The 25,672-nt window shown below is 34.4% G+C and overlaps 2 protein-coding genes across 3 annotated transcripts in view; one reads left to right on the forward strand and one right to left on the reverse strand.

Annotated features, from left to right (window-relative positions):
• Positions 1 to 15,859, forward strand: part of LOC149785184 (uncharacterized) — a 38,580-nt gene extending 22,721 nt beyond the window's left edge. Inside the window, exons 6-8 of the mRNA XM_089931189.1 lie at positions 347 to 627; positions 10,677 to 10,818; positions 15,228 to 15,859. Coding sequence (XP_089787315.1) covers positions 347 to 627; positions 10,677 to 10,818; positions 15,228 to 15,257 — 453 coding nt within the window. The 3' untranslated portion in view covers positions 15,258 to 15,859. The remainder of the gene's footprint in view (positions 1 to 346; positions 628 to 10,676; positions 10,819 to 15,227) is intronic.
• A 3,298-nt stretch (positions 15,860 to 19,157) lies between these two features.
• Positions 19,158 to 25,672, reverse strand: part of LOC149785185 (nuclear pore complex protein Nup160-like) — a 131,221-nt gene continuing 124,706 nt past the window's right edge. For both annotated transcript variants that reach the window (XM_089978989.1, XM_089978988.1), the window contains exons 34-36: positions 24,192 to 24,329; positions 22,938 to 23,045; positions 19,158 to 20,782 (exon numbers count right to left, since the gene is read on the reverse strand). In XM_089978989.1, coding sequence (XP_089835115.1) covers positions 20,699 to 20,782; positions 22,938 to 23,045; positions 24,192 to 24,329 — 330 coding nt within the window. In that variant the 3' untranslated portion in view covers positions 19,158 to 20,698. The remainder of the gene's footprint in view (positions 20,783 to 22,937; positions 23,046 to 24,191; positions 24,330 to 25,672) is intronic.

A 25,672-nucleotide genomic window follows, 5' to 3' on the forward strand; every position in this document is an offset into this window, starting at 1 on the left:
AATCTGAGACTCGAACCCACACAGTCAGAGGTGAGATGGTAGTGATCCATAATGGAGAGCGCTTTACACCACTCGGCCACTCGGGGCCCTGCCATATTTTGGTTATTGCTATGCAAATGGTAGGCTTTAATATGTAGTAGAACCATTTTCTTGGCAGACAGATCATACAAAACTTTTGTAATGGTGATGACCTTTGACTCATATATTTTCCATAAAAGAGCCTTGATCCAATTATGACATTTGTTTATGTAACTAATTAGATTATAAAATGAAAGGATTCTGAATTGGGCTATTTATGCTCCTTATAGTATGTCCCCTTTATCCAAAATATTCTTTTTCTTTTCAGAATAAAGACAGAATCTTTGGTCCAGTGCCAATCCTAAATTTGAACAGCAGTGGAGAAGAGGCATCATCCATTCCAGATCCCTTAGAGTCAAGCAATGAATTGAACTCAAAAGGGACAGCAGATGTCCCCACAAAGACTACCGAAACTACTCCACAGAGTGGAAGAGGGAAGAGTAGGAGGGTTTCTACTGTGGTAGATAGTACATGTATTAACATCCCATTTTTCAAGCCTGAGGATGATCAGAGTAGGCATCAACACAACCAAAAGGAGAGAAGGAGAAGGTAATAACAATACAATAAACACATTGTTTCAACTGCAGCATTTTATTGAAAAATGTTAACACATTTTTATCAAGACACAAATCTTCAAATTACAAAGGTCTCAAACAGTATTAAAAATCTTACCATTGATATGTTTTTCATTTCCATGTTTGGAAAGGTGTTTTTATGCTTGCCATGTTACAATGTTGTCGTCGATATGTCCGTCTGTTGCTTTTGTACGATAACTTGAGTTCTCCACCAAAAGGTCATAGGTCAAGATCACAGATACATATAGGTCACACAGTAATTTGACTTTTGTGTCATACCTTGAACAAACTTTGTAAATGGAATCATTTGATATGAGAAAGATATCAGTTTATTCTGGTGACACCTATTGATTTTGGTGTCATAAGGTCATGGTCATATGGACTCTGTGAATAAAAATGGTTTCTGCACGATATCTTCAGGGTTTGTTTTACTTTGACCATCCTTTGTAGATGGTTTGCGTTTGGAGCAAGGAAGACACTTATTCATTTTGGGGTAAGAAATTGAAAGGTCAAGATTACTAGCCAAAAGGAGAAAAATAATTTCACAAAACTACTTAACTTCTGTCCCACAGATCTTGACTGAAGTTGTAGATAGCTTGCATTTGAGACAAGAAAGACATTGTTTGTTTTAGGGGTTCAAAGATACAGGTCAGAGAGACTCCAAGAAGGAAAACTATTTCCATAAAATAGCTATAATCCTCTGCAACAAACCATGATAAAAGTTTGTGGATGGTTTGTGTTAGAGACAAAAAAGGCATCTGTCAACTTTTAGGTCAGTAGGTCAAAGGTAAGAATTGCAGAGACGGAAAGAAGAAATATGGTTTAAGCAAAATAACTTCTTTTCTGTGCCTTTTCCGTGAAAAAAAAATTGCGGATGGCTTGTATTTAGAACAAGGAAGACATCTGTTGAGTATCCAAGAGGATAAAAGAGGGTTTTGCATATTGTTACAACTCTTAGGTCATAAACAGTAACAGAAAGAAACAGAACCAACAAGTTTTGTAAAACTTAATAAATATATTAATTATGAAAGGTAAGAGGAACTTAGAGAATTATGAATTAAATCCAAAATAATTCCAAAAGCTGTATCACAAGTCCTAAAGATTTGAATGTTCGAATGAATTTCAGATCCTTGAACATACTGTCTGCCAACAGTCCTAATGTATCACAATGGCATTATCTAGAACTCCTTCGAATAAATTCACAGTAGTCCCTGAATAATATTTTAGTCCACCTATGTAGTTCCAAAGAATAATTCTAGCAAATATCTCCTACCAAATTATCTAAACACAACATTAAATACATCTGCAGACTGTAACAACAGAAACATAGGAAATACGAATCAGAAATAGGAATGAAATTAATTGCTCAATTCTCTCCAGATATATATATATATATATATATATATATATATATATATATATATATATATATATATATATATGTGTGTGTGTGTGTGTGTGTGTGTATAAGCAAAAACCACAATTTTCTCCTTCTTACTACATGACATTTTTAAAATACCCCACATCATAAAAGAACCCACCATCCAGTGGGATATAGATATGTTTAACAATATAAAAGAAGACAAAATACTCCTTATCACATGCACCTCTCCCTTGATAACTTGTGCACAGTGCGGTCCAAAAACAGATCCCACTGGACATTGAAAAACTGGTTGGGGAGAGACTAACAACTGTTTAATGGCTGAATACTCATGTTTTAATTGTGTTTGGACTACTTGTCATTAAAGAGCTTTTTCTACTGAAGTTTTTTATAAATTACCATCTTTTTAAAGATACCCTCTCAAACAAAGAATATTTGAAAAAAGAAATTCAATATTTCTGGAAAATGATTTCATAAAAGTGGCCGGAGCTCACCATATATTCTTATTGCTGAAACCAGATACTTTCCACATGTGCATCAACAGAAAAAGTTGACCAAAACAGATTCATTTCCATTGCCAAGAATTAAAGATTGCATTGACAAATACAAAATATTTCACCAATTTTGACCTTTTGAAAGAATTCTGCAAATTCCACTCACGGAAAGTGCAAAGGAAATGTTGGCATTAGTGACTCTGGCAGGACTTTATCAGTCATCTCATTTAGAATGAAAGGTTTGCCTTTTACTTTTCATTGTTTAATGAACATGATTATATCTGGTCTAGATAATTGTGACACTTACATCAACGACATCATCATCTACAATGACACCTGGAAAGATCACTTGGAGACCATCCAGAAATTCTTTTGTAGACTCATGATCCAAAGTTGACAATTCATTTAAACAAAAGTGAGTTTTGTCATGCTTGTTTGCATTTCTAGGACATATTTTGGGACATGGACCAGTTAAACCTATTGAAGTTAAGGTCAAAGTTATCTCTGAATTCCCTGTGCCAATCAGAAAGAAAAAAACTGTTGGTGGATTTTTTGGGTATGGCTGGATATTATCGGAAATTTTGTTCCAGATTTTCCATAATTGCTGAACCCCTGGCCAATTTTGTTGAGTAAAGAAAGTTTTCTTTGGTCTAGTTAATGTCAGGAGGCTTTTGATGTTGTTGTTGTTCTAGGGTTTAATGCCATTTTTCATTGAAATCTCATTGGTGGTTATTGCTTGTTCTGGTCCAAGGTTAATAACTACCAATCAGAAATTACTGTAGCCTTTTCCATGTGTGACAAACAGGAGGTACTAGAAAAGCAACAAATTTCATGCAAAAGTCATTGATATGTAGTGCTCAAACAAAGATGCTGTCAGGGTGTGCAATTGCGCAAATTATGCAAAGTTTGTATGAATTCACACACTTGGAGAACAGTGATGCACTAGAATTCCCTTAAATTTGTTTTAAGTCCCACAGATGAAAATGTGCTTGGCAAAGGAAACAATTTTTTTAATCATTTTTGTCGTGACATCTATTTTTCAGGTAGGCTATTGTTTACACATCTCGGTTCTTCAAACATAACATGACTGATTGTTAAACTAAATTTGGCACATTTGCCCTGAAAAAAAGTGTTATGGTGTAGTTTGAACCTTCCATGAAGGATGTTTTACTGATCCATGTTTAAAATACAGGCTACCTAGTAAACCCAAAATGTCTGATTCCCGACATGGTTCATTATGTTCTTGTTCACCAAATACTGGCTGGTGATAGTGATGGTGCCAACAATTTTTAAAGTTAGGAAGTATATTGGATTCTTGGAAGTGGGAAATTGCCAATGGGGATACCAGTGAGTGATTTTGAGCCCACAAATGGTGTTAAATATGAGTCAGCTGTACTGTTCGATAGACAAAATAGACAGTGTTACATGTTTAGGCTCGAATAAACAGTAACACAGAAAGAGTGAAAACAACAAGCTTTTTAAAAATTAATTTAAGAGATAATTTATTTTCCTGGAAAATTCTGTAAAAATGAAAAAAGGAGAACTTACGGTTTCAAGAATCAAATCCAAAAATAATCTGAGAATAATCCACGAATTAAATTACAAAAGTCCTAGTAATAAATGTTTTAATAATTTCAAATTCGAATCCTGATGTAAATTCCAAAATGGATGACGATGATGTATGCTGTAGTCAGTACTGTGCTTATCTACATTTCCTTGTAGAAATACAAATAATGGCACTCCGGCGTTGGAAATCCAAATTAAAATTGTAAGCAATGTCTTTCCAGAATTTCTGTGTGAGCACTCCTCAAAATGTTTCCAGAGAATAAAGAATTAATCCTTTCGAAATCCAACTGATCTTAAGAATTATTATAGCTCAAATCTGGCTACAACAAATTAACTTGACATCAGTATGAAAAGCCCAAAACTGAGAAATCTCTCTCAAAACAAAGATTATATTGTATCATAAGACGCAGTTTTGAAATCCCCCAAGTTGCGAAATCAGAGGGGGGTCACATGATCATGTTTATATCACATACACAGAATATGGCCTTGATTAGACCAACGCTTTTATTCCCAGAATAAAAATTTTAAAAAGTGTTTACTTCTTAACCCACATAGTCCCATCATGATCTTGACAACAACCAATCATTTTAAAATAAAATAGAACTTTGTTTACTAATTTTGAATCCAGGTCAGAATTTAGATCAACACCTGTTGTTTATAAACTAACAGTCAAGGTCAAACAATTTTCTGAAAAAGTATCATCTCAAGTGAATAAATTTACATTATAATAGCATGTAAGAAAAATATAAATTTAAAACTGACAAACAAGCAATTAAATTAAAATATATATATATATATATATATATATATATATATATATATATATATATATATATATATATATATATTAAATCATATATACGTAACAACAGCATGACAGTCAATCTTCATTTCAGCGGTATTTCAAAATTAAATGTAGTAACGGCAGAATGCTGAGAACATTTAAAATACAGACAAATAAAGATTATTGTGCAGTTTTCTTTTTTCTCTTTTTTTTAATCAATGAATTTAGCCCTGTGGATCTTAGCTACAAAACCATATATACATATCAGGGTTAAGATAAACTGAACAAATAAGGATGAAAAAAAATGAAATTAAGAAGTAAATATATTTCTTTGAATATACCTCTATCTGCACAAGCAGACAATGGCATTTATGGACTAAAAATTCTAATACAGAATTATGGAACAGATAAGAAATCTGGCATGGTACTCAGTAAACTACTGATTCAAGAAAGTAATTTTGTGTTAGTTAATCTTTGAGCTCTGCAAAATTATAAATAACAGCCACAAATATCAGTTCCCCAACATCTTTAAGCTGACAAAGCTGGCAATGCATATGCCTTTCAGAAGGAAGTGCAGAAAAATATTTGTACACATATAAAGAACAGAGTATGCACAGAGATAATTGACAGATTAATACTTATAGAACTAGAGGTGACATCTTTTAAAGATTTTGATTTCAGTAGAGATTTAAAAGAGTGGAGCAGGAAGAAAGAGAGACTGATATTGAAAATTTAGGTAAATATTGAACTATTGATGTTTCCTCCTTCTCTTCCATGTTTTATACTTTCGCCTTCTTTTGGTGACAAAGGATGAAGTCACCCTCAAGATAAAAATCCTGGCAGCTTCTCTCCTTAAATTGTACATAGGGAACAAATGTGGAATTTCTCCGTTTATGCAGAGATATTTAACCAGTGAATGAAGGTGCTAATGGAATAAATGAAAGTAGCACAGAATTAACAAGGGGGCAGATTTTGAAACACTCAGTTCATCACCTTGTTTAAAAAAAAATTAAAAAATATAGAATAAGACTGGGTTTTATCAGTAGTTTTCATTCTTCACTAACAGATACAAGTATCTATGGCTGCAGCAGTCTTTTATATGAGCAGGAAGTACAGTGTGATAGATTTTGCTGGTATTCATCCTCATTCCAACAAGGAAATTGTTTTATTTCTTGTTTTGAAGATAACATCGTATTGTCTTCGAAGTTTAAGTGAGACATGAAATTGGTAATAAGATGCTTTCAAAGCATTCATGCCATGCAAAACAAAGGGCCTGGTGGCTAAAATGAGTTAATTGGAGCCACCATCAGTTGGCCTAAAACATTGAATAAAACTCACTGACAACCAACAGGTTGTCTGTTTGAAAGTTTTTTTAGTTTTCTTGTCATTGATGAGAATTGCATATAGATATATGATAACTATATCTCTATCTATGATCTGCATACTGGAAATACAACCAGTATATCAACATACATAAAGAAGCACCAGTTACCTTCCAAAGATGGAAAGACTTTCAAGTTCATATGTGTATCGATATGTATCATATCTCAGGCTATGTATCATGAATCATATCGATATGCAGCACAGTTGTATTGTTTCACCCCATATATATTAGATCAGTGTCTTCCTGCTTTCATTAACAAGATGAAAAACAAAAATGAGAGATTAATAAGGTGGAGTTTCGTGTTGCAGGAATAAAATATTGTCATCAGGCACATCAAGGGAAAAGATAATCTAATCGCAGATGCACTTTCACATGTATAAAATTATATTGTTTCATATGTATTTTGTGTCATTCATTAAACTTCATCTTATATAGTTTTAATCATATGTATATTTGACTAATAGTTAAAAGAAGGCTTTAATGTCAAATTTTTTATTATTTATGATTGGAAGTGTTATGTGTATTTTATTTTGTTTTCTCCATGTTTATATGCTCTGTATAATTGTATATTTGACTTGACCTTGTCCATAATCAAGTTCATGTTCTACCTGACCAGCAACACTGATTTTGTAGCTGATATTTCATATGATTGTGTTCTGTGGTTTCTGCAGTGTTTTGTGGTGAAAAGATGCACCCCAGTCCGGGTCTTATTTTGTTTGATCCCATCATTGTAATCAACATGTTCCAAGTATTCCAGAAATTTTGCTCATCCTTGAGCCAACCTCTGAGTGTAAACTTGGTAATTTTGAGTTCAATACAAACTATTCGATCTGACAACACTATTATGAACCCTATATATAATACAAAGCTTTTCATTCCCCAGGTATGCCTTTTGCTTGATTCCTTTGCTCTCCATTTACAAGTGATTAGGATAATTTACTTATATATTACACACACAATTATACTGTTTACACTTAAACAGAAAAAAGATTGAAACATGAATTTTACATGACAACATATATTTATTTAGTGTTTATTTTTTTCAATGCTGCCACCTGTTGGCATTTACCATAAATTTTCATTGCCATATTATTTACAGTGTATTGAGAAAATATTTTTCCAATAAACCTATATAAAAAAATCTAATTTCTTATTAAAACTTTCCAAATTTCATGACATTGATTTTCAGGCAGTAGCCACCATTTTCAATGATAAAATGAGTGTTCTGTCAAGGTTTTATTTACCAATTCTGACCGTCTTTCTTGACATTCAACACTTAGGGGACAATTTCTGGGATATTTTCTTTTTTTTGAAAATGGGATCCATATTGGACACCACATCATAAGTGTGTTTGCAAATTATCAGGGTGCAAGTTACCAGTGAAGCAGTATGCAATATTCATTTTTGATCAGCTAGATGTTGTAAGAAGACTTCTTTTGAAAACATTATGTCCATGCCAACATTTGCTCAGGAGGAGTAGAGATGTGAAGATTTTCAAGTTGTTTATCATGGTGACCAAATCTAAAGTCACGTTGGTATTAATTTCATTTAGGACTCAGGGTTCTTTTGTGAAGACCTGATATCAGTACAGTCATCCATTTGGGAAAAGTAGCAATAATAAGAGTTTCAAAATGGCCACTATGGTAGCCATATTAGCACCAACTAGGTATTTTACAAAATCTTTTAATGAGAACCCCATGTTGCCACAACTATACATTTAGAAGGAATAGCAGTTTTCAGAATGGCCAATATGGTGGCCATATGGGTTGTCAGATGGGCACCATTCTTGTTTAGGTCCAATGAGACACCATAAGAGCTCATTTATTTAAAATCCGAAGTCAGCACTCCATCCATTCAAAAGAAGTGATAACAAGACTTTTAAAATCGCCACCGTAGCAGCCATATTGTTTGTCAGATTGGCATATTTTCCAATTAGGACCAGCTGGACCAGATAATAAGTCTTTTAGTGAAAACTATGGTAGTATGACCATCCATTATGACTAGTAGTAATAAAAAGATTTTTAAAATGGTTGCTTTATTGGATATGAGAGGGATGCAATTTTCATTTAGGGCCAGCTAAACCCTGAGATAAAAGTTAATTTGGTGGCAATCCTCCCATTAGTTTGGAAGTAATGATAACTCTTGCTAACAATAAACAAATGGCACTTCTCGTATGTGACCGTCAGAACTAATAATACAAATTATTATTACTAACATCATCTTTTCTTACAATGTCACCTAAGAATGTTTTTTGTAGTTGCAGAAAAATAAATGTTCATATAATGCATGTCCTAAACTGGTTTATTTTTTTCATAAAATGTTTCACCAAGCTAGTAGGGTTTTGTTAGGTTTAAGTTATCGGAATCTTAAATTATTCTGTATGAAAAGCTTAATACATGTACAGCAAATTCCAGTCTTGATAACTGCACCTCTCTCTTTCTCTCTTTTTCTCTGTCACCTCTGTGACACACACAGGGGCCAAGGGTGGTTGAGTGGTCTAAGGTGCTTGCCTTGACCGACATCTCACCTCTGTCTGTGTGGATTTAATTCTCTGGCTCAGCCAGTGTGGGTATGTGAGAATGCTTGCCAGTAGGTTCCCATGGGTTGGTGGTTCTTCATGTGATTTTTCGGGTTCTTCAACCATGCATATCCTATCATATGCTGAAAAACTGTATTAAAACCAAAACAACTTTCTTTTTCTCGCACATATACACACCAGACTATTGGTATAAAAACATTTGTGTTAAATATTAAGTCTATGATATTAAAAATACTTGACTGATTTATTTGTAGTTCAGGTAAAATTGACAGATAAATGCATCATGTATTCAGTATATCCAGACAGAGTGAAAGATTATATACTTGTATTCTGAATCAAATATCAGTGACATTCAAATGCAGTTTCTGGTTATGTAGATCATGTCTAAGCATGAACTCAGAAAAAACTTATAATAGTGAGAATTGATGAAGATATTCTAGGGCTCCCTATTTGCTCTTAATGTTGTTTTTCATTAATGATAAGTTTGTAATATTTCACATTATGCATGTGAAAATGTCATTGATTGAAAGTAATTGCAAACATCAATAGAAAATTGCATTTAGAAAACATCAAATAGATCATTAATGAGTCAGCTGTCTGTCATGTCAGCTTGTAGCCGTTTTTGGTAATTTTGGAGTGTATTTCCATTGTACCTTATGTATTATTGGATATTTCTTATTTCTGCATCTGCTTGAATGATTCATTTCCATCTGTACAGTATGTTTTTCCACATAAAACATTTCTTCTTGGATAGAGATCTTAATCGCAGTCATATTTACATGCTGTCATCGGTTTCTATTGTAATAGCTGTAGTTTGAATGTTTATAAAGTTACTCTGTGTGCTTATAAAGTTGCTTTAGTTCTCAATTTAAAGTGAATTGTTTGAAATGTACTTTGGTTCAGATTTGTTACAAACAATAATTCACATCTCAAAGGCTGTGGCCATTAAAATAAAATTCCTGAGCCAAATGCTGAAGTAAATTGGACAACAGATGGACCATGTGACTGCTGTGTTTTACTTTTTATATACCAGCCTTAAAGTGGAGCCTATTATGTTTTTGTCCACCTGTAAGCTCCTATTTTGCTTATATATAACAGCTAAAATTGTATCATTATCAAGTAAGAACCTTTGTATATGACTTGCTGTTTGGGAAGGAAGGATGTGATTTTGGATTTTTAACGTAGCTTTAACAATTTTTCAGTCATATCGTTGTGATGTCTGCAGTGTGGCAGTTTATAGTGTTGTCTATTACTGGGGCATCATGCTGCAGACATGCAGCATTATGTCCCACCCAGTCATATTATCCTGACACCACGCCGACCAGTCCTAACACTAACCTTTTAATGCTGAATGCTCAGCAAGGCAGCTGTTAGTACCACTTTTGCAAGTCTTTAGTATGACTCGGACGAAATTTGAACCCACGACTTCCCGCATCCGAGGCAGACGCTCTAACTACTAAGCCACTGGAGCGGTTGGGAAGGAAGGACCCAATTGATAATTGGTCAAAAGATGAAAGGTCAAGGTCACTGTGACTATTTTAAAAAAGTTTCTGCAAAATAATATTAGTTTTATGTCACATACCTGGATCAAACTTTGTGGATGGTTTGTACTTTGGATAAGGAAAAAGCCTCAAAGCCAGTGAGCTTTACTGTAAATGGTCAGTGAAAGAGAAAGAAGAAAATGGTTTCTGTGATAAATTTTTAGTTATCCAGCCACATAGCGGACTCCTAAGCGTGGGATGGACATATAACATACAGTTTTGAGTACTCCTTTGCAACAGGTTGCAGGCAAAAACTAAACTAGAATACCATTATGCATTTTCATAAAGCCTGGTTCACAACTGAAACATTTAAAAAATATAGTTTTCTTTTTAGAGCCAGAATTAAGGATGCATGTGACCTGATGCGACAGTTGGTTCCTGGAATGTCTGTGAAGACAGACAAGGCCACAGTGTTCGAATTCGCAGCAAGATATATACACTACCTCAAAACCTTTGTTGGAAGTCAACATGATAAGGTAGATGAAAACTTCAATAATAATTATTTCATTTTTATAGCTGCATGCCTGTAGATTATGTTAAGTTTGCAGTGTAGTATTTTCATTAGAAATTGTTGTCATTTGTTTTCCTTAAAATATTAATTTGCTCAGAAGATTAGAAGCAATGAATAAAAAAAATTATGTGTATAATGGGCTCTCAGTGTATAATTGAGGAGAATGTGCCACATTAAAATGCTCTTGACTATCCAGTCATGAAATTTTCCTTCATTTAACAGAAATTAGTATTAACCAAAAGTATTAACCTTACTTTTGCGTCATATAATGTAGTAAAACTCTTAACACTGCATGATAATCCTGCACTCAGGGCATTGCTTGGAGGGGGTCACCATAATCTTTTGGTGATAATACTGCTCCAATGTACGGACTGCATGAATCAGTTTTGTAACTTTTTTGGGGGAGCAAAAAGCCCCATCTTTGTCACAGTAGTAGTAATGCTGTATGAGGGCAAATATGGGCCTTAAATTTTACAATGTCTTCATGAGAGATCTACTTTAGACAAGTCAGTTTGTTTCTGTGTGACAGTTAGATCTGTATTTGTTTAGGAACTTTTGAAGTGCAGTTATTTAAGCACAGTTCATAATACAAGTTTAATAGACATAAATTTTGCATTTTTAAAAACTTACATGGGGTTGATAACACAGCTGGTTGCTGCCGTTTGTAATTTATTGTAGCTGCTAACTATTCAGATTTCACAAAGGAGACAATTAACAAAGGTATGTGTGTTTGTGATTTGGATTTTTAACGTAGTTTTAACAATTTTTCAGTCATATCACTACGAAGTCTGCAGTGTGACTGTTTATAGTGATGTCTAGCACTGGGGCATCATGCCACAGACATGTAACATGATGTCCCACCCAGTCACATTATCCTGACACCAGGCCGACCAGTCCTAACACTAACCTCTTAATGCTGGGCACCAAGCGAGGCAGCTGTTAGTACCAGTTTTGTTAGTCTTTGGTATGACTCGGACGGGGATCAAACCCACAAACTCCCACATCCGAGGCGGACGCTCTAACCACTAGGCCACCAAAGCGGTCCAATTCACAAAGGCATGTTTGATTAGCTTGATATCTTGTCACAAAAGAGCATTATCCAGAGATCAGCAGTGTTTCACAAACAGAATGATGAACATTTATTAAATGCAAGTCAAACAACATTTCATGATAGTTCAAATATAGTTGTTCAGAATATCACAAACTGCATGATAACTCCTTACATTATATTAAAAAAGTAACAAAGTATCGCACATTTTCAGGCATCATCAGGCATAAAATAGTGCATCGACAGAGTACTGGAGATTTACCGGACTGCTAATATTTGCATTGTCCATATTTGGTATAAATAAACTGATTTGAAGAAACTTTTTGATAAAAATCGTCAGTAAAGGAGTAATACCAGTGTAAAAAATAATCATATCTTCCTAAAGATGGAAGCATTCTTTTCCTTTTAAAAAAATTTACAAGCCAATACAGTGTGACCCCACTATAGCACACACTGTTATAACACGAATTTGGATATAACATGGTTGTGGCATGGCTTTCAAAATTTCATGTACATGTATTTTTCTCATACATACAAAAAAATTCTTTCTTGAAAGTATGATAAAAAAACAATGTTTATTATCATTTTGGGGAAGAGATCATGTATGAATAATACAAAACAATTACGGTGTCGCTCCTTAAATTTCATATATATTTTTCTCATACACAAAAAATAGATTTTTCTTCTTAACCCTTTCATCGCTATGGACCAGTTTTCTGGTCCAGGGGAAGTAAGTTCGTAAACACTATGGACCGCTTTACCGGTCTGGGGCAGTGTTCTTCTCTAACGTTACAGTACCCGACTATATAAATTTTGGGGTACCTCTAATAACTTCCTACTTGTAATGTAGATATTATATTTGGATTATCTCATGAGCTTAGCTTGTATTCAACTAGAAATATTGAACAAAGTAGGCACTTTTAAGTTTTCCGAATGGTGAAATTTGTATCCAAAATGGCGGAGTTCGAAGAAAGATCAGATGAGAGTGAAGTGTCAGATTTCGAATTATCAGGGGATTTTACCACTTTCGACCTGGTAAAGTAAAATGAGAGGAGGCGTCTGGAGAGGCAATGGAATGCGTTTGTGGGCAACAGTGATGACGATGAAGAGGACTTTGAAGGTTTTGAACTGGAGGAAGTGTACACTCCACGTAATTTTGTTTGGACAAAGTTGGAAAACCAGAGATTTGTTTTAGTTTTATGAGAGAGTTGGACCCACCTGAGTGTTAGATGGCTCCAGGAAAGCTTTGGAATATTTTCAAATATTCTATTCAGATGAAGTTTTTGGAAACATTGTCCGTCTAACGAATTTGAATGCGATGATCAAATGTGGACAGATCTCATCAGTTGATGTCATTGCTGTCAGAAAAATGCCTGATGTAGTTCACTTTTTCATTGATGTTTGCTCTTAAAATATCTTCCTGCCGACATTCCATGACTGTTACCTTGATGCCAGCTAAAAGTGGCAAGTGATTGTACTTTGCTTGATAATAATTCATCTCAAGTATTGACACGATCCATGAAAGGATATAGGAAAATAAAAAGATGGAATAATTCAACTAAAGACCTAAACCTATACACCAAGGTCTGAGGGGCAAGTGTGTAACAGAATGAACTTTTGCTGCTCATAATAAGATGCCACAATGTGAACATATATATCCAAGGGTTAGGACCATGAGGAAAAATTTAACAAAAACAATGAAACAAATCTTCTACAACTGACCTTGACCTAAGCTCCAAGAGGCATGGGTGTCACAGAATGAATTTTCTTTGCATCATACATGATTCATTCCAGTAAAAACAAAATCTATCATGGGATTAAGGAAATATATGCAGATGAAATTTTTTTTAGCCCTTACACATTTGACACAGTTGTTGTTGTGACTGCCGTCTTTTTCTACTTATGTGACTTTACAAACATATGGATAATAAATGTGAAAGCTTTTTATTTAGTGTGAGTCATGAAGATGTAGTCCTGATACTCTCTCTCTTTTAGTCCAGAGAAACTTGCTTGCAAGGTTGCACAAAAATCACTCACTGTAGACAATTAGATTTGTTGGGGATATTGACTGTTTTGGTGGACAGAGCATTTGCCTCAGATGTAGATCGTGGGTTCAAACCCTGGCTGAGTCATACCAAAGACTTATAAAATTGGTACTAGCAGCTGCCTCTCTTAGTGCTCAGCATTAAGAGCTTAGTGTTAAGACTGGTGAGCCTATTGTTGACACATCTTAGCTCCATCCCAGCATATATAGCTGGTTAGAACTTAGAAGTGACACCCTGAGCCTAATGTCAGGATAATGTGAGTGGGACTTAATGCTACATATATGTGGCATGATGCCCTGGTGCTAGATGATCATTATAAACTGTCACACAGCAGACAAACTTGTTAGGAATATCTCATTCTGTATGCAGAAGACTAGTGTATATCTTTTTTGTGTTATATCTTTTTGTAAACTACATTTTCTGAACATTTGAGTTTTTGTGACAAAGTATGTTGGTATGATTAAGTAAAACAGGCATGAAATTTGGTATGTAGATATTATGTGTGTGTATGTATGTATGTATGTGTGTGTGTGGATAAGCTGAAGAGATTTTCCAGATTTTGCAGCAATTTAAAAAAAAAAAAAATTTTACCTGCAAATGTATGGTCTGTTTTTGGACAAACACCTTGTTAGCTTCACTATACTACAACCACATTAAGTAAGCTAATTTAATTTAGTAGTCATATTTGCATACATATGCAGATGACCCAATTCAAAATTCAAGATATTATGTGTTGTTCAAATTTGTCTAAATTAACATTTCTTTAATACTTGGGGTTGGGGGGCATATGTTCTTTTAAAAATTCAGTACATTTCTTTTTCCTATTAAAATTAGTGAAGGTATGTAAATGTACAAAATTAATAATGTTATAAACATATTCACTTTAATGTTTGTCAAAAATATATCAATAGAAAAAGCTTTTGGTTTGAAGTAAAGTAATTTTTTTGTGTCGGACTTAAAAGCCCCAAACTATATTGAAACTACATCAGTGACAAAGTTTAGTAAAGGTATTTTTTTTCTTTTGATTTAGTTTGGTATGTCAGTATTAGAAGATATCAACAGAATATAGCTGAAAAATTGACATTTAAGTAAAATAAAATTGCATAATTTTATTTCTGCAAACAAGCTTTTTGGAACAAGAAATTGGGACAGCATCATTATTCTGAGTATACTATTGTGTAACCATATAAACTGTACCTGGTATAATTTATTACCCAAATAGTATTTTATGCATAAAACAAATCTTATTGCTTATAATTATGTGTATTATTTCATTTCCAGGACTTCTTGATGAAGTACAGTCCATACTAGCTGTGCTATTCACAGGAATTACTTGCTGTTTTTTAATGGACACTGGATCCTTGAATAACTACAAAAATGTGATTAATTTCTGTTGTTAACATGATTTCCCACAATTTCCCACAAACATCAAAATATGTCATTCTTATTACAGTGATGTATGTGACATGTAAATACTCAAGTATTTTATTTTGAGTGTACAGTAAAATATGTGTAGTGTAACACATTTCTTCAATTTATTTTATATTCATGAACTTGTTTTATTAATATTTTATCAAATGAGTTGTTAAATGCCGCTTTTACTTTTCAAATATAGTAATTCATAGTACAAACATCACTGCTTTTTGTTTTTGCATGAAAACTAACAAAACAAATTATGAGTGGTTGGTATCAGCTAGATGGATGGAAGTGAGGTTGTTGCAGGATGGAATGGGGCAATAGACCTTAATTTTTTAATGAAAAACTTTGAACACCCACAAGTAGAACTGTTTAGAAACAAAAAATGTTTTGTCAGATGAAGAATTATGCTACATTAATGTCAATATTTAAGAACATTTCCCACCCATTAATGGTGGGGATTCTTCAACGGTACATTTTTTTTCTCATATCCAAGTATAAATTGCAGTTGAAAACAACTGCAGCTCTTTGCCTCAAGCAAAGAATTATTTTTTCAAAAGTTGCATGGGAAAATGCCTTGAACACAAATTTGATGTATGCACGTGTCCTTTGGTATACATGAATTTTTTATTCAGCTTTTAACAGATTTCTTTTATGGGAAGCCTTTAAAAATTTTTAAGTATATTCTGTGAGCATTTCTAAGGAGTTTTAGTAAAATTTGTTTGGGTTTACATACCCTCTTCCAAATCACTTGAACATCACATCTGGCTGTGCATTGAAAACCAAATGGTTCCAACAGAGGTTATTATTTCTGGCATGTTTTATAACAGTTGTCAGTACAGTGATGAGTATATCTCTGAATGTATAATGAACTTAACAAGGAGCAGTAGTTTTTAAATATCCCAGAACAATTGCACCCTGCTTGCTGCAGTTTATTAATTTGGGGGCCTTAAACAGATGAACTCTGTGCAACAAACGTTTATCTAGTAATAATAAAATACTTCTTCATTATAATACACCACTCCCTTGATAACTCGCAAACCCGCTTATGTGGTGTCAGGCGTGGATCCCATTTTTTAAACCTGAAAATTTTTTTATTTGCTGAACTTGAAGATAAATTGCGATCAAAATTGGTAACAGAAACTTTGATGTATCACTCGTTTCATCGTTGAAAACGGTAGATAAGACCTGGAAATTTTAATCAACACTATGAAATATCAAATTTTAAAATAGCTCATACAACTTTTTACATTTTCATTCCAAACGATATTCCTAGTACACCGCAATTAATGATATGTAAGGAAATTTTGATCAATGAAAATGTCACTTACACCAAGTGGAGGCAGTACTTTAATAAATAAATACAAATTAAATAATTTTTTTATTAATTGAAATTTGTGTTCTAGTTCCATCTTTTAGTTCCTTTTAAGTGCAATCATCATAAATGCAATGTGTCCTCTTGTAATTAAACGTAAAATGCATCAATCTATAATAACAGCTATGTCCGTGAGTGTTTCTGTGAGAACCTAATTAAGTGCCAACTGTGTTTTGATAACTGAATTGTGGAAGTATTTGTTGTATTGTTGCACTTAATTAAAGCTGGCCACCTTTGTATTATCATGTTAATTATGACTTCTGAATATAAAAAATGGAGGTGGAATTAAAAAAAAAGGTAAAAGGCACAAAAATCGGACTAACTTAAAATCTAGCGGCCTCGGTCGTATGTCGGGTGAACTCACTTCATTTGATCAATCGAACACTAATAAATGTTATGGTGTATGTAACAGAAACTACCTTAAATTAACCGACTCTTTCATAACTGTGATCAAAGATAACAAGGCAGCCAAGCGAAATGAATACTTCGTAAAATATCAAGCTTGATTTCACAGATACGGACAATTGTGGGCAAGCGAGGTTCAGAGAATTCTTGAACTGGCATTTAGAGATATCCTCTGGGATGATAAGAAATTTGATTATTACTTCCACTGAAGTCACGACATTAACATTGTACTAATTGAACACAAAAAAAAATTGAATTTCGACGTAGACGTGTCACGAAATAAATGTCGTGTGTTTTTGAAAACAAAGGAATCTTGTTTGGTGGTGTATTAACAGTTAGTCTAGTTCCCAAATTATGGACTACTGATTTGGCAAGATACTATTAAAAACCACTACGGGAACCAGACTCGTCAAGAAAACAAAAAGCAGTGACATCATACACAGATTTTTCACGTACACCTATCTTTCATATGTTGGATATTTTGAGAGAAAAAATATTATTTAAACTGAATAACGAACAACTTCATTAGAAAAAGCTCAATATTAAAAATTATTATCGACGTGATTGTAAAATGAGGATTCAGTCATTAAACAGCCCAGTTCCCTAACACCACTTCTAATGCTGGCTTCTTCTGCAATAAAATAATTTTTCTATTTCACAGCCCAAGTTAAAACAATCGGTTTATTACTATCCACAAAGTGCTTATTCACCGCACATGCTTTATTGTTTGCCACCTGCCATCATGATTGATAAAAACATTCATTGATGTCTGCAGAGCAACAGCATACACTGCATTGTCTTAAGAATACTTTGTGTAACCCATGCTAGCAAAATATTGCCATTTATACTAGCACACTGAATTTATTTCCTTCTAATGTTTCTTATTAGCAAAATATTGTTATATTGTTAACCTGGTTGTAATTCACTCATGGTTATTTTGCACCATACACTGTCATGAGTGAATTAATGGTGTCTTCAAGCAATCAGTCTGGATTTTCTCTTTTTTGATTTTTTTGGGATCCAATTTTCAGTTTGACAACATATTCAAACCTGTGATACCAACCAAACACAATTTGTTTATCTATATTTATGTCAGTGAATAATATGTCAATGTTGTTATCTGTCATAAACACTAACTACATTACAGGACCATGCACAGTTTGGATAGTGGATACATTTGCATCTTTTAAACAAAAATTGCCAAGAAAAAAGGAGGAATAAATGAGAACAGTACAATGTTAGTTTCATTCAGTTTATTAAGAAACAAGCATTTTATTTGTCTGTTTGTATGTAGGGGGTAGTCACATGGAACACAAATTAATTTCATTTCCTACAATTTGGAACGTGATCTTATTGAAATATAGTTTAATCACAAGTTATGGAACAGGAAAAAATGGTACATATGGTACTTAAATTAGTTCCCCACTTCTCCCAAAATTTAGATTCACTAACCAAATTCTTTGATGCCTAATGCAGAAATGGTATATCCTGATTGCACAGACAAAACTAATGTCTTTCTGCTCAAGCTTTCGATCTGTTTGAAATTACTTTTTGAGTTCCCTATTCCATTATTCTAAAATCCCACAAATTCTACAAGAAGCAAATTCATTGTTGTATTGTAAGTTCATTCAGAGACCAATATCAAAGGAATTTATCTAATCTCTCTATTCCATGTTAATAAAAAATAACAGACTTAGTTTAGTTACATCCTAATCTGAATTTTCTACACCAAAAAAAAAAAGAAGAAAAAAGATTTAACCTTCTTAACCCTCTCATTTCAAAGCAAAATCCAACCAGTGAAGTTCTCTTGGCAGCAGCAGCAGCTAAAATGCCACTGATTAAGAAGTTTGGTAGCTCTAAGAAAAGCTGGGATAAAAGTATTTTTTTAGGGTATGGATGTACAGATGGACAGTGGATTGGTATGTTGTGCTTCTCCCAAGATAAGCTCAGCAATAAAATAAAATTTGCTAAGCTTTGATATAAAATGATTATGATAAGAACAGGACAACAAACGATTATGTTAAATCCCTTTAATGACGTTTCATGCATGGAAAAAAATTAGAAATGTTCATTATTGACAAAAGGACTGTTTGGACACAAATGTGATTTATCTCTGAATGCAGAAGATTCCAGAAGTTGAGGTCCTTTGATTCCATTTTGATGCCAGTAACAAAATCTTTTTTAAAAAAAGATGGAAGAAAGTTTGTTAGAATAATTACCAAGTCTTCTGTAGAACCAGGTGCTTCATCTGTACCAATTAGTGTTGCCCTGACTTTCAACAATTTTAACATAAAATCTTTCCCACAGTTAACCATGATGCTCGAGTAGATGAGTCTAGCAAGAGAGGGATTCCTCACGTACCAGAGTAAAAACTTTAGACCTACAGTATTATTATCCTACATTTTCATTTAAGTTATAGCAACTATATAACTTTCATTATCAAACTGAATATCTTATAGCTTGCTAGACAAGAAGATATGAGACTGTTAAACTTGTATCACAACACTTTAACATTTTAATTACACTGTAGCTTATACTGTCTGCAAAAGTGACTACTGCATCTAACTATGCTTCAATATGTGTTGCTATCTTGAGAAAGAACCGTGCTTCTATCACTTTAACTTGAGATGGAAATGGATACAACATTTTATGTATGCAATCTTTATAACTGTATAAGCTTCTACAGGGTTAGAAGCAATTATAGCTCAGCTGGTTGACTGTCAGGCTTGTAATCCAATTGTCATGGGTTCAGTACATACTCAACCCTGCCCAAGTTGGCTGCCTCATTATGTCCTTGGAAAAGGCATATAGTACCCATTTTCTTGGCATAATATGGCCAATACTTAGTAAAAATTGCCATTAAATCTAACAAAACTAAACCAATCAACTAATTAAAAATAAAATAGTTTTGGATCAGTTGTGGACCCCCCCCTAAATGTAATCCTTCTTCCATACACATACACAGAATCTATTTAAAGTACAAGCCACATTTTCAATAACATTATCAAGTTTTCTTCCTATTATAGTGATGTCCGATTAATTAACACCAAACAACTGACAAATAAGATATCTGAATGGTGATGTCTGATTGACCACCAAATCCAGACTAGTAAGATTAAGAAGTGTGATGTCTGATTGGCTAACACCATATCCAGACTAGTCAGGTGTAAGAATTGTTATGTCTGATTGGCTAACACCAAATCGAGACTAATCAAATGTCAGAATATCAAGCCGAGTTGGAGTTTAAATGAGAATTTTGTTGAAATCTTAAGGTCTGAACTCTTGCCAACAATTCCAGATTTCCATGCAACATTTCAGTTTTAAGGGTTAATTTCCAATACTGAAACTTTCTTCATGTGTTGGTCTGTTTGTTTCTCAAATTGAGTTGGCTTTAATTAATTTTCACAAAACTGTAATCTTTCAATTATACAGTACATAATGGAGGCACAGCTGCAGATCTTGCGATTTCTGAAAAATCACTATGGATATTTGTCAACTTTTTGTCATTAACAGCATAAGACTTGACAGATATCCTTTAATAATGACAACTCCACTATCAATACTGGTGAAGTACTTGTTCTGAGAATGTCTGTATTCCTCTCTGATACATTGATAACTTTGACTGTAGGGTTTCAAATAACTGAAAATACAAAAGGAAAAAAAAGGAATATTAAACACTGTCCTGTAAAGAAACCTCTCTGATAGCATTATCTTCTGGTAAGAAGGTTTTGTTAGAAATTAATCAAGTTCTAATTTTGGACATAGCATTAAATACTATACGTATAATCTTATTTGGGGTCCCAAAAAGCAGCTACTGCGGGTGTGAAAAAAAGAAAAAAAAAGTAAACATTATTGATTCTCCCTTAAGTGTTTTAGATACAGTATTAGCAGAGGCATCAAACTTTAGCTCATCAATCCAAACATTTATCCTAAGGAAAGTCTTCATATTAATTTGGGCCATGTATTTATTGCATTTGAAAGAGCAACAAGAATAGAGGGAATGCCACATTATACACCCTGTGTTTAATAGTAATCTATTTTGACATTAAGTTGGGTATGCTTGACTCTGATTATATTTATTGACCAAGACGTCTCAATGACCTCGATCCTGGACAAGGTATGCAATTTTGGGATAAACCTAACCTGCAGAAACCATTATTTTCTTTCTTACTAGAATTACCATGACCTCTGACCTTTAGACTACATAATGTGAAGGTGTTTTTATTATCCCAAGTACAAGCCATCCATTAAGTTTGGTACAAGAACGTACAACAGAACCAAGTTATTCTGCAAACCTCATTATTCTTAGGGACATAAGTGACCTTTACCTTTTACCTTTTCCCCCAAATCAACAGGCCTCTTCAATAATATCAACATTTTTGTCTAAAACTAAATGTATTATGCAAAAACCATTTTTCTTTATTCAGTCAATGACCTTAACCTTTGACCACTGGACCCCAAAATCAATAGATTTTGTCTCTACCCCATGAGCAAGCCATCCATGAAGTTTGGTCCATGTCTGTAATGTAAAACTAATGGTACTGTGCTGAAACTATTTTTCTTCTTTCAGTCACAGTGAACTTGACCTTTGATTGTCCAACCAATATTCTTCTTCCTTTCTGCAAAATGCAAGCCATTCACAACTGTAACTGTAGACAAGAATTTGAGTTGCTGCGCAAAAACAAAATTAATGAAAAACCCAAGACAAATGGACATTATCACATGATACTCTCCTCCTCATGGTAGGAATTTCCAATGGTAAATGATGAGGTGGGTACCATGACAAATTTTATACTATGGCATTAATGAATGAACTGCAAGTACCATGGTATACCACAATTATATTCAATGTTCTTGGGCAGGGGCCTGACACATCTTTAATTTCCATCTGTCAATACGTGGAAAAAACATTTGGCTTGGATTTATAGCAAAATATGATATTATTTGGAAAAATATTAATAACACCTTGAGATAAAATATTCAGCTCATTGAAAATCACAGCGCCCACCCCCCCTCGAAAAATAAATGGCCATTACATTGTAATAGCTGAATTTGCTATGTGTATTGCTGTACAAGTTGTAAGTCAGCATATATGATGCACATCAAAAGTGACTGAAGGATCATAAATACATATCTGTAACATTCACCATTAATTTTCAAAAGATAAAACCGTTTGATTGTTGTTGTTGTTGTTGTTGTAGGGTGTAACGCCATTTTTCAGCATGCGATAGGCTATACATGGTGGCCAATATTAATGGTGGGGGAAAACCCCGGAAAGAACCACCGACCCATGAGAAGCTACTGGCAAGCTTTCTCACATACCCACATTAGCCGAATCCGAGACTCGAACCCATGCAGACAGAGGTGAGATGGCAGTGATCCGTAACGGAGAGTACTTTAGACCACTTGGCCACTCGGGGCCCCAAAACCATTTGGTAAATCCAGGATAATTTTTTAAAACTGGTTCTGGGGCATTCCCCAACCCAATTTTTAAAAAAATGTTAAATGAATGATATATTTATCTTAAAATGTCATTTGATCCAAACAACTTCCATTCTAAAGATAAATTTAATATTCATTTTACATTAAAAAATTTGGCACATGTGCAGGTGCATGCACAACACCACTTGCACAACTGGCTAAAACTTAAGATGATCATCGTTAACTCTGCCCTCTACAATACAGATGCCCCATATTTTAACAAATTCTATTATCTGTACCAAACAGTCTGCTGTAACAAGTTTCATTATATCTACTTTTTTCCCTTCAAAAAGGCTGGTTGTTTACCATCTTACCTCTCCTAAAGCCACATCCTGCATGCGAAGGTCCCGGAGTGCCTGTAGTAACTGGTCTATACTTGTGTATGGCAACCAGACGGATTGGGGCAGGTGCCTCAGACAACCCTGATAATGAAAGTATCTGACAATTAGTACCATATTTCGTCTCCTGAAAGTCAGAAATTTCAATATTTTCAAAAGTAGACTTAAAAATAAAAGAAAGAAGATGAAAGTATTCAAGAAAGATTATTGTGTGCATCAAAACAGTATAGATCTCACATGAAAATGGCATGTAAACAATCTGACTGAAATGTTATGAAATATATGTTGTTTAAAAAAAAGCTCTTTTATTTGTGCCTGTCATAAAATGTCAAAAATTCGGAATAGAATATGATAATTTAAATATCACTACTAAATCTCATTGCTGTGGGATGTGTTTCAAGTGCACTGGAGGATGATCTGACAACTTACTGGGCATTTTTATAGGATGTGTTTCAGGTGCACTGGAGGATGATTTGACAACTTGCTAGGCAGACAAAATCTGGCCTAAAGTGTAAAATGCTTTCATTCAGGTGTGACAGTGATGATAGAGGGAAGAGGAGGTGCAGACTACCATAAGGTAGCTTTCATTTGATCATTCAGAGAAGAATGATTAAGGCCCAAACAACAGAAATAGCTCTAACCTAATGGGCTTTGATTCTCATGAAAAGAGCTCTCTCAATGAGAGACTGATAAACCCTTTTGATAGAAAATCCCCCTTAAGATGTCTGCACACTGATTTAACACATCAATTCAAGTGACCTGATGTCTGCATGCTGATCTAACTCGTCAAAAATGCCCATTTGCATCTGGTTTGTCCTATATATATTCTGACACATATATGTTACAAGTTATTTACTGCACTGCTTTTCATTGGTTGCAACCAGCCAAAACAACAATCACTGTTTGGATGGACCAATCAAAATGTAGCTTACAGATACTGCAATCATCATGATTATATTATGGTTGTGTCTAACAAAAAACCTAAATGCAGTGAACAATGGGATTCAGCAGTATAAAACCAAATCTGAAAAGTCCTGAAGCCTTGATGGTAAAAGCTGGAAATCAATCAATAAGCATGCATCTCAATGATAATTTTTTTTACAATTAATAAACAAGATCTAGTGAATGAGGACAAGAGAGATCTCATAGACAAACAATAAACTGATAAAAACTCCAACACAACAACACAGAATAAGTAAATAATGAGCATTAATGTAAGATTCTACATACCCTTAATTTAAACATGGAGCAGTCCTGTCCTTTGAATGTATCCATCACAGCATCAATATATTCCATCACCAAGTCCACCCCCTCATACATAAGGTCATAGTCTATGTACAACCGTAACAGCTCAGCCACATTCAAACTCTGAAATAATTCAATGTTGACATTCTGATTCTAGGAAATGATTATCAGGAATCCTGGCATTTTTGGAACCAATGGCAGCCCGTCCAGAATGAATATGTTCATTAAAACTTTAGCTTGGAAGTGGTGATGTGGGAGTTAATTTTAATTATGTAATACTTACATTGCATAGTTTACCTTTCTGGGATGAAACTATCCTTGTGTGTATAAAGAGTTCATCCTCCCATAAATGAACCATATCTGATTTCTAAAAAGTTTCAGAATATAGAATACAGACCCAGTCTGCTTCCCCATGTCACTGGCCCATGCAAAGTAACCATCATCTTTCTCCTGGACAAGAATACCCTGAAGACAACAGAGTGGGGTGGGATGAGGAAATCAGGTAAGCATTGTATCAATTAAATTAGCTTTACACCACCTCCATATCAATAAGATGTTACCTGTCACTACTGCATAGCTGAATTTGCCAATCTGGAGAGAGAGGCTCATGGCCTCAAATACAAAAGGTATAAACCTCCTGCATCTGAGGCTGACACTCTAACCACTTAGGCCACTGGAGCAGTCCCAAACAAAAACCCAAGGTACTTTCTGAGAAAAATAATTGGTATGCGAAAGTGCACATGATGGAGGTCGATGGAAACTGCACAGTCATTGGACTGGGCCTTCCTGAGGCTCTGGTCTCCATCTTTAATGGGTCATCAAACAGAAACTTTAGGTGGAAAGAATGATAATTAGGCAAAACTTTCCACCTTGTTTTGGTACAAGAAAAATTTGGGAGTAAACGGCTGGAGATCGATTGTTTAACACTCTCTTTACTGCACTCTTCTGCAAGAGAGTGCACCTTTCCCTTTACTACACCAAATCTGAATTGTAGTACCTCATGGGGGTACATGCCAGAGAAGGATGTTCTTGGAACTGACCCCAGTATCCTCCATTTATAATAAAGAAGAGCCACCCATCATCCATTATGCTCAACCAAAGGGATGAACCAAAGACAAGCAAGTCCCTAAGACTCTGCCACCCCACAATCAGGAAATTCAGAAGGGCCAGCAAACCTCCTTCCTAAATCCTCTCCAGTGACCATGTCTACTGTCTGATGGTCACAAGGCAGGCTTAAAATGGGGTTCCTTCAAGCACTGGGGATACCTAGTTTTAAAATATTTTACTGATGTCCCATGGGGGATAACAGTGGTACTGCTCCATCTATGCAGGGATGTTGCTTTTAACACTTCATCGACATGCCCACCTGTAACTCACCATTGTCCAAGGCAGAAAAGTTATGGGACCAGTCAGGAGTGTGTACACTGATCTGGCTGCCAAGATCAAAGGTCAATAAGTAGAGTGGG

This window comes from Sinohyriopsis cumingii, chromosome 13 (genome assembly GCF_028554795.1).
Source record: "Sinohyriopsis cumingii isolate HCF-2022 chromosome 13, ASM2855479v2, whole genome shotgun sequence".
In the NCBI taxonomy this organism is placed as follows: Eukaryota; Metazoa; Mollusca; class Bivalvia; order Unionida; family Unionidae; genus Sinohyriopsis; species Sinohyriopsis cumingii.